The 16,313-nt window shown below is 31.2% G+C and overlaps 1 protein-coding gene and 1 pseudogene across 1 annotated transcript; both read right to left on the reverse strand.

Annotated features, from left to right (window-relative positions):
* Positions 1-772: 772 nt before the first annotated feature.
* On the reverse strand, positions 773-2,121 carry LOC120128237 (glutathione transferase GST 23-like). The gene is given in 3 exon segments (XM_039145959.1): positions 773-1,104; positions 1,107-1,194; positions 1,792-2,121. Coding segments are annotated over 3 exon segments (666 nt in total). The 5' UTR covers positions 2,101-2,121; the 3' UTR covers positions 773-835.
* A 2,789-nt stretch (positions 2,122-4,910) lies between these two features.
* Positions 4,911-5,324, reverse strand: LOC120128241 (annotated as a pseudogene).
* Between the last annotated feature and the right edge of the window lie 10,989 nt (positions 5,325-16,313).

Consider the following 16,313-nt stretch of genomic DNA (forward strand, 5'->3'; position numbering starts at 1 on the left):
TGATTAACGTTTAATGTATGCTACTAACATGTAATTTCTATATTTGTTTAATTATGAAGTGGCATGTGATATGTTATTATTTTTGTGATGTGATGTATATTTCATCATCATTTTTTGTGACGTGATATATATATATCATCTTTAGATAACGTGATACATTTTATGTCATTATTTTAAATGATGTAACATATATAATATCATTATTTTAGTAACATAATATATGTCACATCAATAATTAAACACATAAAAAAATAATAAACAATTACCTGAATTAATTATTAGTTATCTAACTATTTTTCTCTAAAATTATAAATTAAAATATTAGAGACTAATTTATGATTATATGTCTATAATAACAACATCGTTTCAAACACCAACTTATCCACTTTGCGTGCTTTCCCAACCTACTCCACTTAGCCGTTCATTGCACTTTAATTATTGTAAATGGTTTTGCAACTACAAGACAAGTCTACACTTTCATTTCAAATTAGATTTAGAACTAAACGCAAATTATTTTAGATTAAACTAAACTTATAAATTGTATGAATTTTAATAAATAATAATTATAATTATATTAAATCACATTATTATACCATTTAATATTTGATGATAGAATAATTTATTTATAATCATATTTTAATTAAATAATTTATTTATATTTTTTTAGAAAAATATTTTTATTATGAAACTCATAATTAAATGACATTAAATATAATAAAACTAATATTTGAAAATCAAATTAAAACAAGACTCATAATTTAAGAACTCAGTGTGCAATTAACTCTTTGTTTATTACCAGAAACATTTTAACACATACATGCAATGTTCCTGGTCCTTAGTCCGATTTTGATGCTAACATCTCCTCTCTCCGACGCTTTAACATAGCAATCATCTTAGCACGATCAGGCAAGTTTTCTTTGATCAAAGGGACTGATTTGAAATTTTGGATCCACGAGCTCAGTTTAGGGAGCTTGTGTGGTTCAAGTACTTTAAGCCCTGAAAATTCTTCGATGACTCCAAGCCAGTGAGCGACCGAGCAAAATGCAATGTCCACCATGCTTATCTCGTCTCCTCCGAAGAATTTCTTGCCTTCGATCAGCCCGTGTCCTCGATGGTTTCCAACACTTTCGAGCACTCCTTCGCAGCCTGCTCCTGTTCTTCGCCGTCGGTTCGGAAAAGCCTTCCGATCAGAGTCTGGTAGAAGAGATGAGAAGTTTCAGTATCATTATACAAAGTATAAACAAATAGATATAAAAATCAATTATTAATTGATTTAAAGGGATGGTGTATTAAAATTTTAAATTAATATCCAGGATTCGAATATCGATATTATAATAAAATGAATTAAAAATCATTGTATTACATGTCTCTAAACTGATTTTCTTCTTAAATTAATTCCAAAACTGATTTCCATAACTCTTATTCTAAATTTATAAAAAAAATTAAAGATTTCAAATTCAACCTCAATAAATTAAAAATCATTCAAAAGTTTAAGGATGAATCAATAATTGAAGGACCAATATAGAATGAGAATCAAAATATAAAGATGAATTTAGAATGTTAAAAATTTTGGATGAAATTGAAATGTTAAAAAGTTTGAGGATTAATTTAGAATAAAAATTATAACTTAGGGACATATATACAATTAACTCAATAAATTAAATTAAAAATCATTTCGATGATAAAATTCTACTATATTCAATCTAAAATCTAAATCAATCAATACTCAATAAAAGAGAAATAGTAAACTGCGAAAAAATCAAATGCAAAAGAAGAAAATTAAAAAAATACCATATCATCAGCGAATTTAATCCAAAACAGAGCACGTGCTTTCTCGTAGGGATCAGTCGGCAACAAGGGATTGTGCGGCCAAATTTCATCGATATACCGGAGGATGACGGTGGACTCGCAAATGGGTTTTCCGTCGTGAACGAGCACCGGAACTTTCTTGTGAATCGGATTATACTGAAGAAGTAAAGGACTCTTATCGGAGAGATCTTCGTCGATGTATTCGTAAGATATGCCTTTGAGTTTCAGAGCACAAATTACTCTGAAAGTGAACGGACTTAGCCAAGATCCGTGCAATTTCACGGCCGCCATGATAAGGGGAGATTAATTGAATATATGTGGTGGATCGTGAGAGGGGTGAGAGTAACCCTTTATATAATATGGTGGTCCAATTATTCTATGTCATGCATGATGTAATTTTGAATATTTTTATAAATACTTTTTCCTATAATTTATATTATTTCTATTTTTCTTTTGTGTGTCTTTAATCATGATTTGAAGTCTCCACTATACCATTTGAGATTCGTTTGGTTTATGCAGCTTATTATTTGGGGTAAACTAATTATTTGATCGAATTCCTATTATTTAATTTCTATTTTGGTATTAATTATTATTTTTATAAAATCACATCTAATATTATTTTTTATTCTGTTTTAATCATCAATCGTTAAAAAAATAATTGTAATGTTGACGTGATATTTTTTATTTTTTAATGTTAACGTTGTATTATTATATTGTGATATGTCAACATCATTGTTAATTTCTCAAGTGACCAAAATAGAATTAAAATATAATGTTAGATATGATTTAAAAAAATAATTGTGTGACTAAAATAGAAATTAAGTAACAGGTGAATGACCAAATAGATAGTTTACCTTATATTTTGATATATATTGTGTATCTATGATCATTTTTTGAAGTCTTTACTATAGCACTTTAAATGTATTTTATTTCTACAACTTTTGTATTATATGTTAGATTGTATGACTAGTATATTGGAAACTTGATTTTGATTTAAATAAACTAGCTTTTAAAAAGGAATTATTTTCGCTTAAGGTTCCATTTCCTTGCTTGTAATAATAATACAAACTATAATTCATAAGATAATTTTAACACAGCAAAAATGAAATATTAATACTTTTAATTTATTTGTTGAATGTACTAACAGATCAAAATGAATTTTTGACACCAAAACAAAAGGTTAATATTAATTAATGATAATTTGTATAATTTGTAATTTTAATTTTGAGAGACTAATACTGATTTATTCTATTTTAATTCGGATTAATTATAAATGTAGACATAAAGCAAACTCCGATTTAACAAAGCATAAATGTTCATTAATAAAACATCAACAAAGCCGATTTAACATTGTATATTTTTACGTATTTAAATCGACTCAAAACCTATAATATTAAAGAATGAAGATAATAATATTTAAATCAGCCATATTATGACATAAAAACAATATATATAAAATCGATATGCATGGCCTGCACCGCATGCGGTGTTCAGCCGGGGTATAAGAGTTTATCTTTTCGATGTTTCGAGAGTGTTAAAGATCTGATAGAGATAATATGGGGCACCGATTTACCTTTCAAGAATATTTTCTTTTAGTATAACGATGAATATTCGATTTATAAATTTTAATTATTAGATTAAAACTTTTATAAATTTTTATAGGATCCACTCACTCATAACTTCTTAAAAAATTCGTTTATTTTAGAGTTTATGTTCGATATTTGTTTTATGATTGCTTTTTTAAACAGTGTCGTCTAAATTATAATAAAATATAGGATGAAAGGTTCAGAAAATGGCAAAAGGGTTGTTGAAATCTAGGTGAACCAGCAACATAGATATAAGCAGTTGAACCATGTCCACAAATGATGTTAAAACAAGTTCAAGACGTCTTTCCGATTCATTTCGTGGTTAATAAAAGAATTGTTAAACTCAAATTGAATTTGGATCAAGTTTTGGTGTAATAGTGTCAATTTGGCATCCCTAATTATAATTAAATTATATTTTTAAGGATTAAAATGTAATTTTATCCCCATATTAACTTCATTTTATAATTTTTGGGAAGCCAAAACCACTGTTTATCTCTAAATGCGCTGGTGTAACACAACTGTTAGATAGTCTCCAGCAGCTGATAACGTTATCAAAGCCAACAAGTTAAAAGATGGTCAAAATGTGTAACATTTAACAGTTGAAGTCCAATAAAAAGCCAACCTTAATTTAGTGATAATTTTTTAGTTTATCCTTTTGATTTTAAGAAAATATTGATGTATGCGTTTTTTAGGGTAGACAAATATTTATTTTGAAATTCGAATTTTTTTTACATAAGTTGTTTATTTTCTGCTGGTGTTAATTCTAAAATTCTATTTGTGTTCGTTCCATAAAAAAAATTATGTTTGGATCCGTCACTATTGAGAAATGTATGCAAAGATAAACATAAAACTCTTCAAATGTATGCAAAGATAAACATAAAACTATATGAAGATTCATTAATTAGCCAAGTGGTCAAGAATGTTTATATTATCAAACATTGTATGAGTTCATACTCTGATATTTATCTTGGAAATATATATTACTTAATAAAACAACATGAAGGACCTTGAGATGACATGTCTAATGAAGATTTTAAATTTTAATATAATTTAAATTATTTCTTTGCATTTTATATCAATCTTAAAATTTCATAATTTTATCCACAAATTTTTAATATAAATTTTTAAAATTTTATACCTCTAATAAAGTTTTGTGTTCTATTCAGAATAGGAAGGAATAGATATAGAATCAAACTCTCATGTAAGAAAGCACAAACATTAATTAATAAACACCAACACAGCCGAATACATGAACCACATAATAAGAGCCACATGCAGGAAAATCGAGACAAGCCCCGCTAAACCAAAGTGGAGATTAATTTTAGATTTTTGGAAGCAACCCAGCATCTTTATTCATACATTACTTCTATATGGTATACATGTGTAGCTCCTGCATGCCTCTTTAAACCCTGGCCTTCATACATCTCACTTCACACTATAAGAAAAAGGCAAAAGAAAAAAGAATAGATAGAAAGTTTAAATAGAAGGACTAAATATGTAATTATACCAATATACTTACCTGTTGCAGTTAGTGGAGGTGCTGATCTTGTAAGGAATATTGACGCCGCATTTGCCCGGAGGCTCTCGGCCAATGGAGGCTTAATGTTGGGGATGGACCTAGCTGCATTTTGCAAGCACCTACATGCAGTTTGGCGGTCCGGGGTGGTTCGAGCAATGCCATTCAGGCCTCGAACGCCATTGCAGCAAAGCACCGGCACGGTTCCCCCGTTCTGCAAGTATCGTACGCAGGCGGCCATCTTCGACGACACATCTCCGCATGTTAGGGCGGTTGTGGCGATCGGAGAAACCACCAACAAGCTCAACAATATAGCATAAACAAGCTTAAGACCAGCCATGGCGAATTTCTTCAAAAAGAAAAAAAACAAAAGGAGATAAGTTTAGAAGATGAGAGGAAATTGTTTTGCTTTATGAAAGTTGCTGGGTGTGTTTCAATGGTGGAAGGGTTTAGGGTTTATATAGAAGAGTGAGTGTTGGAAAACGACAGAAGTTCATTGAATAGGGTAGGTTGGTTGTTGCTGAGGATTTTAATCGAGTCTGCATTATTAAATGAATCAATCTTTACGGTCTTCATGCAGCTTTGAATACAGAGTTGACATTTGATCTTTTACACGTCAGGTAATGACAGGTATCCTGTCCTCATATTATTTTCTACTATTATAAATAATGTAACAATTTTTTAATGAGGATGAATAGAAGAGTATCGGGAAACAATAGTATTTTAAAAGTGACTTTAATAATAAGAGGAAAGATGATGTTATGGTTGTTCAGCATAGATAAATACGTTTAAAGATGAATATTAAATTAATTATTAAAATGTTAAATTATAAAATATTAAATATATAATTATAAATTAGTTAAAAAATTTAATGTAATGTAATTTAATTAAAATATAATATATAAAATATTAGTTTATATAATCTTATTTTAATTATAATTAGATCATATATTAATTTGAGAAATTTATTATCCTAATTTACTTTCGTAGCATTGAAGTTTATGTCGTAATTATTGTTGTCACCGTCGTCATTATCGTCGTCGTTTCTGCCATCTTTGCTGTCGTCGGCGTTGTCGGCACTGTTATCATATTTCACCACTGACGAACGACAAAGATTAAATCGACGACGAAAAATGATACCAGTAACGGCAGTGGTGGTGGTGGCAGTGGTGACGACGTTGATGACAACAACAGTGACAGCGACGACATCAATGGTGACGAGATGACGGTGGCGGTGACTTCAAAACTATGAAAATAAATTAAGGTTTATAAATGTCTCAAATTAACATTTGATCTAATTGTAATTAAATAAGATTATAAAACTAATATTTTATAAATATTATATTTTAATTAAATTACATTTTAAATTTTAACTAATTTATAATTATACGTTTAGTACTTTATAATTTAACATTTTATAAATTAATTTAATGGTTCTCATCGTTAACTGTGTTCATCTGTGCTTGAACGTTGTAAAATTTTCTAAGAAAAATATTATTTTTTTAAAAAATTTAAGTTTAAGTAATTGTGTTTATAGTACCATATATATGTTATTACAAGTAAAGATTCTAAAAAAATATTTTATAATCATTACATTACTTACAACTAAAACAAAGAATTGTATATATATATTTTTAAAAAGTTATAATTTAAATATTTTTTTATATTTATTAATGACTTAATTCTAAAAGTTTATAATTAAGAATAGATTAAGTAGATGTTGATAATAATTACATCTATTAAAATTTCAATTTTTTATACAGTTTTGAATATTTTTATATTTTTAATAATTATTGAATTTATATACATTTTTAAATTTTTCATATAACTTTTTAAAATTTATAATTTTAATATAAGATTTACATCTATTTTTGAATCATTAAAAAATAAAGACAAGAGTTTAGTTCTTCAATGCTTCGAGAGGGCAAAATATTGCAGAGGATAGAGGGATAAAACATGGGGCACCCACTCACCTCCCAAGATGTGATTTTTATTTACTAAAATAAATTTAAAATAAAAATTCCAAAATTTAATTAACATTAAAAATTACTATTATAAATATAATTAATTATGTTTAATCAACTTCCAAATATTATCGCACACAATCAAGATTTTATGAATAATTAAATCAATAAAACTTTATGTTGCATTAAAATTTTAATATATAATAGATAAAATCACAATTTTAATTTTTAAAAATTAATAGATAAAATTAAACATTGTTAATAGATTTAATTGTACGCAGTTTTCTAAGTATTAATGTTTAGGTTGATATTTATATAATATCAAACAATTTATATACAATCAATAAATTATATGTTTGTATATTGAAAAACTTTTAAATTTGAATAAAAATTAAAATGACAATTATTCACCCAAATGACTCATATAAATTATTGATAGAGAAAATATATTAGTGACCGAAAATGCCTTATAATATACGATTTTGACCAACTTTTTTCGATTTGCCAAAATGACAAACAAAATCGCAATGCGATCTCCAGTATCGCAAATCAGTTTCCAGATTCGCAACGCGATTTTGACTATTGCATTGCGATTTTCCAAATTTGCGTTGTGATTTTAGAAAATCGCAATGCGAATATGTAAATCGCAACGCGATTCTGACTATCGCAACGCGATAATACAAAATCGCAATGCGATTTTCAAAGCGCCATTAGTATCGCAACGTGTATTTTATTTTCAAATTCCAAACACGAATATTAATATATCCCGTAATCGCAACTCATAACCTAAAACCCTAAATCACAACTCAGTCCCATCTCTATCTCTCACTCTCTACGGGACATCCGTCCTCATCTCCGACGAAATCCGTCCTCATCTCCGGCGAAATCCGTCTATCTCCATCTCTCAGAGCCACCCTCACAATCATTCACGGTCAGAAATGGAAAATCAACCAAATCAACTACCGATGGTTAGTTTTTTTATTTTATTTTTTTGAAATTTTTGCATTATTATTAAGTTTTTCATATTGAAATTGATGATAAGTTTACTGGTAATTTCAATAATAGATTAACCATTTCACTTAGATTGCTTATTAAATTCATTCGATTGCTGCCAATACTGCTAAACTGTTTAGTCTTTAACCCTGTGAAGTTAGTATTTGTCTTTGTTTTGTCTTTGGTTGAAGTAATGCAATTCATTCAAGTTTCAATTTTAAACAATGACTATTTGAAACCGAGAATCGCAACGCGAAATGAAAATCGCAACGAAAAATCGTAACGCGATTTTAGTTTCGCGTTGCGATTTTCTCGTTGCGATTTTCATTTCGCGTTGCGATAGTCATTTTCGTGTTGCGATTTTCATTTTCGTGTTGAGATTTTAAGTTTCAGAAACTATTCTTCTTCTGCAAATTGAAACTTGAATGAATTGCATTACTTCAACCAAAAAAAAAGACAAATACGAAATTCACAGTGTTGCAAATTTAAGTTTGAAGAATAAACTACTACTACTCTTTGTTTATTATTGTTTTTTGTATATCTTCACAGTGTAGTTTTTGGTATATCTAACTTGGTATGTTTATTGTTTTTGTAGAACTTTTTTTCGGCTCAATTGACCTTAAGGAATAAAATAAGCCTAGTCACTACAATTACGTCGAAGCTTTCACCTGTACAAAGAAAATTGTTTGAGGATACTTGCTTCGGGCCATGGCTGAAAGTATAACATCCGGGTGGAGATGTTATGTTGACCCATTTGTGGCTTCAGAACATGACTAGCGATCTACCCGAGAGTATAAAACGTGGTAATGAAGAGATATGGTTTCATTTTCCACCGGCGTATACGTGTTTTGGGCGAGAGAAGTTTTGCTTAATCACTGGTCTACGCTTCGGACACGATGATGTAGGTAGATACACTAGTCATATTACCCGCCCATCATGGTTATCCTGTGTTTTTCCTGAGCTGTCAATGGAGAAGCCAAATTTACACGTCGACGACTTGACGATATTATTTAATAAGAAAGATGGTTTTACTCGGATGGATAACATCGATGTTGTCCGAGTATGCCTTTTAGTACTTTTGCATGCCGACTTTTTAGGCAGAGAGGCCAGACAACCTATTCCTAAGGACCTAATATTATTGGTAGAGGACCTAAATGCATGGAACCTGTTTCCGTGGGGTTTGTATCTATGGAAAGCTACCTTGAATAAGTTGTCGTCTGTCTTTGATGACCGAAAAAGTTTGCGTGGCGATGGTTCCAAATACACTTTGTTAGGCTTTATTTGGGCCTTTAAGGTAAGAATTTCTATATAATGTTTCCAAAATTATAATTAATTATTTAACAATTACTAATGTTTGTGTATTATATTATTTGTAGATTTGGATATTTGAGGCTTTTCCCGGCATGCAGACATATGCATTAAAACTTCAAATGATATTCCTAGGCTATTTCCTGGAAGAGGAAACGGCGACTGTTGGATTGGGAAGAGTTACTACGGTATACGACAATAAATGATATAAGTTAACACAAATATTACTATATATAAAAGTTATTACTAGTACACGTTTAACTTTGTTTGAGCTTTTATATTGTTAGGAGGTCAACACTCCATTACAGAGGCTGACACCCACGGAGGCTGAGCTTGCCACTGATTGGTGGCAAGCTAGTAAGCGTTTTTTTGATGGCACGGATGATGAAAAGCCTCCACTTCGAGAGCCATCACCTCACCCAGAGCCATCACTTCTGAACGTTGGGGATGATTAGAGAATATAATATAGTTGTTTTAGTGTGAAAACAATTAATAAAACAGCTTGGAGCATGGGGGAATCGGTACCCCCTATGGGGAATCGATTCCCTAAGTGTAAAATTAAAATATTTCGACCGTTACACAGGGGGAATCGGTTCCCTCCGAGCATACTGGAATTCTCGGAGCCAAACCATTAAGGGGGAATCAGTTCCCTCTGAGCAATCTGGAATTTTTGGCTTTGAAATGGTTCGAAATACTTTGTAAAATTATTTTGAAATTGTTTTAAGATTAAAACTTAATTTTACACTTGAGTAAGGATTAAAAATGATTTTTGAAAGATTTAGAGTAATGTTTTTGATATTCGAATAATTATATCGAATATACTTAGAAAACCTTTATTGCACAATCTTAAATTCATTTAACTTAATTTTTTATATCGAATATCAAAATGTTTTCAACAATCTCCCCCTTTTTGATATAACAAACATTTTAGTAATTTTAAGATTTTAAAATCAAAAACCGACGTTTTTGAAAATTACCCCCCCTTACTTTAAGACTTACTCCTCTTTTAAAACATTTAACACTTTTTTTATTGCCAATTCACCCCCTCTTGGCCAATTCCGTCAATCGATTAAATCAACAATTGGCATCAGAGCCTAACTCATTTAAAGGTTTAATCGCCTCTTGAGTCGATTTGGGAAGAGTTATCGATAATCAAAGTCATCAGTGGCCTCTACTTCAAACTTAGACTCCAGTCTCGATTCAATGCCCGTCAACAAGCCTCTTTCTTCAATGGGGCTAATTATGCCTATTGGAAAAATAGGATGATGTACTTCATTCAAGCAAGTGACATGGGAGCATGGAATGTCGTAGAAGAAGGATACTTCAAGCTTTCCACTCATCCAAGATTATGGAGTGAAGGAGAGACAAAAATGTTCCAGCTCAACTCCAAAGCCATCCACATCATATTTTGTGCTCTTAGACCAGATGAATACGGAAGAGTTTCATCTTGTACAACCGCCAAAGAAATATGGGACAAACTTCAAGTCACTCATGAAGGTACCGATGAGGTAAAGAAATCTAAAATTAGTATTCTAACGCATAGCTATGAAAATTTCAGGATGAAACCAAATGAAGATATCAAAGCTATGACGGATAGATTCTCAACGATTGTCAATGGTCTCAAATCATATGGAGAGATCATTTCAAATGAAAAGCTTGTGAGGAAGTTCGTCTACTCCCTCCCAAATCGTGGCAATCAAAGAAGACGACAATCATCGAGTCTAAGGATCTAACATCCTTAACTCTTAAAGAGCTAATCGGTTCACTCCTCACTTATGAAATGATGCTTGAAGATGAGGTGGACCTTGATAAGATTGAAGAGACACCAAAGGAGAAGGAGAAGAAGAAAAACATTGGAGTTGCTCTCAAATCCACAAAAAATGAGTGATTCGGATGAAGATGACGATGACGAGGAAATGACATTGTTTGCCAAATGGTTCAGAAAAATTATGAGACCTTACCGAGGAAAATTCAAACGAAATGAAGGCCTAAAAAATGAACCAAAAGAAAAGACCCGATCATTTGCTATGAATGCAAAAAGTCGGGGCATGTCAAATATGATTGCCCACAATTGAAGAGAAAGGGTCAATCAAAGAATAAGCACAAGGCTCATGTGGCTACATGGAGCGATGAAGAAGGTTCCGATGAAGAGGAACAAGAAGTAGCAAACTTGTGCTTAATGGCATTCGGGGAAGATTCTAAGGTAACCTCTAACTCATCTGATTTTGATGATTTATCTTATGATGAGCTATTAGAGGAATATAATGGGTTGGCTTCGGATTATGAGAAATTATTTTTAAAATATAAAAATGATGTTTCAAAATTGAAAAATGAAAATAAACTCATATCCAAAACCAAGAAAGATCTTCAAAGTAAAATCAAAGATTTGCAAATCAAACTAGAAGAGTTTGAAAAGAAAAATTTAGATTTGCAAAATATACTTTCAAAAGTCAATGATGATCTTAAAGCTTCTTTTGATAAAGTTGGAACAAACATTTTGAAAGTGGAGAAAATTCAAAATCCAACTTTGTTAGAAAAAGTTTTAAAAACTACAATCATAGAGGTCCCCAAAGAACCTTTAATAGAAAAATCGTTAGAAGTATATGGGTTCCTAAGGAGCTCATTACTACTAAAGATAAGGATATCCTACACAATGGATACCTAAGGGACTAGGATTTTGGAAACTAATGAATATGGACCCAAAAGAATTTGGGTACCAAAAATTAGAAATTAATTTATGTTTGTAGCAAAAGGAGCATTGCTACAAGGCACGGGAAACAAATCCAAATTCATGGTACCTTGATAGTGGATGCTCAAGACACATGACCGGAGACAAAAACCGGTTCATTGAGCTTAATGCCAAAAATGGAGGAGAAGTGACTTTTGGTGATGATTCAAAAGGTCACATTGAAGGTATTGGTACTATTGGTAATACCTCTTCCATACAAATTAAGAATGTTTTATATGTGAATGGATTAAAGCATAATCTATTGAGTATTAGTCAATTTTGTGATAAGGGATTCAATGTCATGTTTGATATTAATGGTTGTAAAGTCATTGACATTGCATCTAATCGGATTAGCTTGTTGGTCATAGAATAGGAAACATATACATGGTGCATTTAGATTCTATTGATATGACTAATTTGTGCCTAGTTGCTAAGGATGAACATGATAGTTGGTTATGGCATAGGAGACTAAGACATGCTAGTATGAGTATTTTGCAACGGCTAATTCAAGGTGATTTAGTTCGAGGGTTGCCTAAGCTTAAATTTGATAATGATAAAATCTGTGATGCTTGTGCTAAAGGAAAACAAAAGCGAGTTTCTTTTAAATCCATTAATGACGTTTCAACTAGTAGAGTATTACAATTGATCCATATAGATTTTTGGGCCAACTAGGACTACTAGCTTGGGTGGAAAACAATATGCATTTGTCTTGGTAGATGACTACTCTAGATATACTTGGGTTCTATTCATAAGTACTAAAGATGAAGCATTATAAAAATTCATCACGTTTTCAAAAGTAATCCAAAACGATAAAGGTTACTCTATAACTAGTGTTAGGAGTGATCATGGCACTGAATTTGAAAATCTTGGATTTACTGAGTTTTGTAATTCTAATGGTATTAGTCACAATTTTTCAGCACCTAGAACCCCTCAACAAAATGGATTTGTTGAGAGGAAAAATAGAACTTTAGAAGAAATGGCTAGAACCATGCTTTGTGAAAATAATTTGCCAAAATATTTTTGGGCGGAAGCCACAAATACCGCTTGTTATATTATAAATCGAGTAATGATTAGGCCAATTTTAAAGAAAACTCCATATGAAATTTTCAAAAATAAAAGCCTAACATTAGCTATTTTCATCCTTTGGATGTAAATGTTTTGTTTTAAACAACGGTAAAGAGAACCTTGGCAAATTTGATGCTAAAAGTGATGTAGGAATTTTTCTGGGTTATTCCTTAAATTCTAAAGCTTATCGAGTATTTAATAAAGAACTTTAGTTGTAGAAGATTCTATACATGTTGTTTTCGATGATAATCCCCTTCCGAGGAAGGATTCTTGTGTGAATAATGATGTAGGTGTTATAAATACAAATGACGTTAGACATGACGTTGGAGAACCATCATCAAAAAGAAACGAAAATGAGGAAACTTACGATCCTCTTGAGAATCCAACCATTGAAGAAAGGGAAGTATCTTATCCAAGAGAGTACAACTATGTCAAGGATGGTGAAATTATAGGTGATCCATCCAAAGGGGTAACAACTCGATCTTCTCTTAGAAATATTTGTAATTATGTTGCATTTATTTCATGCATAGAGCCTAAGAATATTAAAGAAGCATTAAAAGATGAACATTGGATTATGGCTATGCAAGAAGAATTAAATCAATTTGAGAGAAGTAAAGTATGGACATTAGTTGAAAGGCCTAGTAATAAATCTACTGTAGGTACTAGATGGGTATTTAGGAATAAGCTTGATGAGAGTGGTAATATAGTGAGAAACAAGGCTAGACTTGTTGCTCAAGGGTATACTCAAGAAGAGGGCATAGACTATGATGAAACATATGCTCCCGTAGCTAGGATGGAAGCAATTAGAATGTTACTAGCATTTGCATTTTCATGAATTTAAATTATATCAAATGGATGTTAAAAGTGTATTCTTAAATGGTTTTATAAAAGAAGAAGTGTATGTGGAACAACCTCCAGGTTTTGAAGATTCAAAATTTTCAGATCATGTTCTTAAATTGACAAAAGCACTTTATGGTTTAAAGCAAGCTCCAAGAGCTTGGTATGAAAGATTGTCAAATTTTTTAATTGAAAAGGTTTTTCAAAAGGGAAGGTTGACTACTTGTTTTTAAAGCATAAAGGTAAAGATTTATTAGTAGTTCAAATTTACGTTGATGATAATATTTGGTTCTACTAATGATGTTCTTTGCCAAGAATTTTCTAAGCTAATGCAAAGTGAATTCGAAATGAGCATGATGGGGAAGCTCTCATTTTCTTGGGACTCCAAATCAAGCAAAGAAAAGATGACATCTTCATCAATCAAGCTAAGTACGTCAAAGATATGCTCAAGAAGTTTGGACTGGAAATGGCAAACCTCATGACACTCCAATGAGCTCTTCAACAAAGCTTGACTTAGATGAAGGAGGTAAATGTGTAGATGTTAAATTATATAGGTCAATGATTGGATCACTACTTTATCTAACTGCTAGTAGACCGTATATTATGTTTAGTGTTTGTTTATGTGCTAGATTTCAATCATGCCCTAAGGAATCACATTTACTAGCTGTTAAGAGAATCTTTAGATACCTTAAGGACACTCTTAGTTTAGGACTTTGGTATCTAGAGACTCTAACTTTAGCTTGCATGCTTTTTCTGATGCGGATTATGGAGGATGCAAATTAGATAGGAAAGCACCTCCGGTACTTGCCAATTCCTTGGAAATATGCTGATTTCTTGGTTTTCAAAGAAACAAATTTGTGTTGCATTATCTACCACTAAAGTCGAATACATTTCAGCTGGTAGTTGTTGTGCACAAGTTTTATGGATGAAACAACAACTTTTTGATTATGGAATTGAAGTTGGTACCATTCCTATCAAGTGTGACAATACTAGTGTTATTTGTCTCACTAAAAATCCCATCCAACACTCTAGAACTAAGCACATTGAAATAAGACATCACTTCATTAGAGACCATGTCACTAAGGAATATGTAGTTCTAGAGTTTGTTGATACTTTGCACCAATTAGCGGATATCTTTACAAAACCTTTAGACAAGGAAAGATTTTGGACACTTAGAAGAGAATTAGGTTTAACCAACCTATCTTCACTTAGTGTTTAAAATAATTTTAGCACTTTTAAGACTAAATGAAAAATGCTAATTTTTAATTGCATTCATTGCTATTAGTTAGGGGGAGTTTATGATTCTTGATGAAAAATTAATTTTATGTTCAAATATCGTTTTAAAGAATAACTTGATTATTTGAACATGATTAATTTCAATATATGAGTTGCCAAAACCACTAGAGAAAATTAATTTAGCATTTTATGTGTTTAAAATCGGATTTTAGCATTTTGGTGCAGAGGGAATCGATACCCCCATGAGGGAACCGATTCCCCCTTTGAAGGGGAACCGATTCCCATAGGGGAATCGATACCCCTAGGGTTCTGGATTTTAACACGGGCAGAACCCTTAAATCCTCAAAACCTTCTTTTCTTCTTCCTTCCGCCGTTTTCTCCTCTCTAACCTCTCAAATCTCCATTTTTGCCTCAAATCATTAATTTAATCAGATTTCACGTCAAATATCATCTTCTAAACTTGCTATCATCATTAAAATCGTGCAAACAACATCAAAATCCACTCAATCTCATCCTTCAAGGTAAAATTTTCTAAACTCTCTATTTCATCATTTATGAACATAAAACTAGTTTTAATTAGTTCTAGGTTGAACTTTAGATCGGGCGTTGATTGTTTAGTGATTAGAAACTAGATATTACAACTAATTTCATCAAAAACACGAGAATTTTCCAAATATTTAAAATTTTCGAAATAAAAAAATTGTTTTTCAAATTATTGTGTTTTGATGAATTATGTGTTGTTATGAAAACTATACATATATTGTTTTTCAAAATCTTATTTTTCAAATAGTTTTCAAAAACTTTGCCCATTAGAATTGAATTAGAGAACCTTGAAATATTGAGGACTCAATTGAGTTTTGGGATTAATTGAATTGCATACATGTGTTTTCTAAATTGTAGGTTATCCATCCTATTTCGATTTCCTAAACCATGTTCAATCCTAAACGTGCTAGACCATCATCTAGTCGCTCACACCGTCAACCAAATCCACCTCCAAATCCTCATCCTATTCCTGAAAATCCAATTCCTAATCCTAATCCCATTGATCCTAATTTGACTATCCAAAACTCGTGCTTCAATTATCCTGGTCCTAGAAATCATCGTTTTTGATATTATCAATATTTCGACTCTTACAAAATTAGAGAAAAATGTATCCCTTCTCGTCAAGCTATGTGAGATATTAATTTTAATTATCTTCCTCTTTTACAGGAGTGGAAATTTGATAAACTTTTTGATCTTGAACCCATCTACCATCAACTTGTTCGTATTTT

This window comes from Hibiscus syriacus, unplaced genomic scaffold (assembly GCF_006381635.1).
Source record: "Hibiscus syriacus cultivar Baekdansim isolate YM2019G1 unplaced genomic scaffold, ASM638163v2 tig00110478_pilon, whole genome shotgun sequence".
Lineage (NCBI taxonomy): Eukaryota > Viridiplantae > Streptophyta > Magnoliopsida > Malvales > Malvaceae > Hibiscus > Hibiscus syriacus.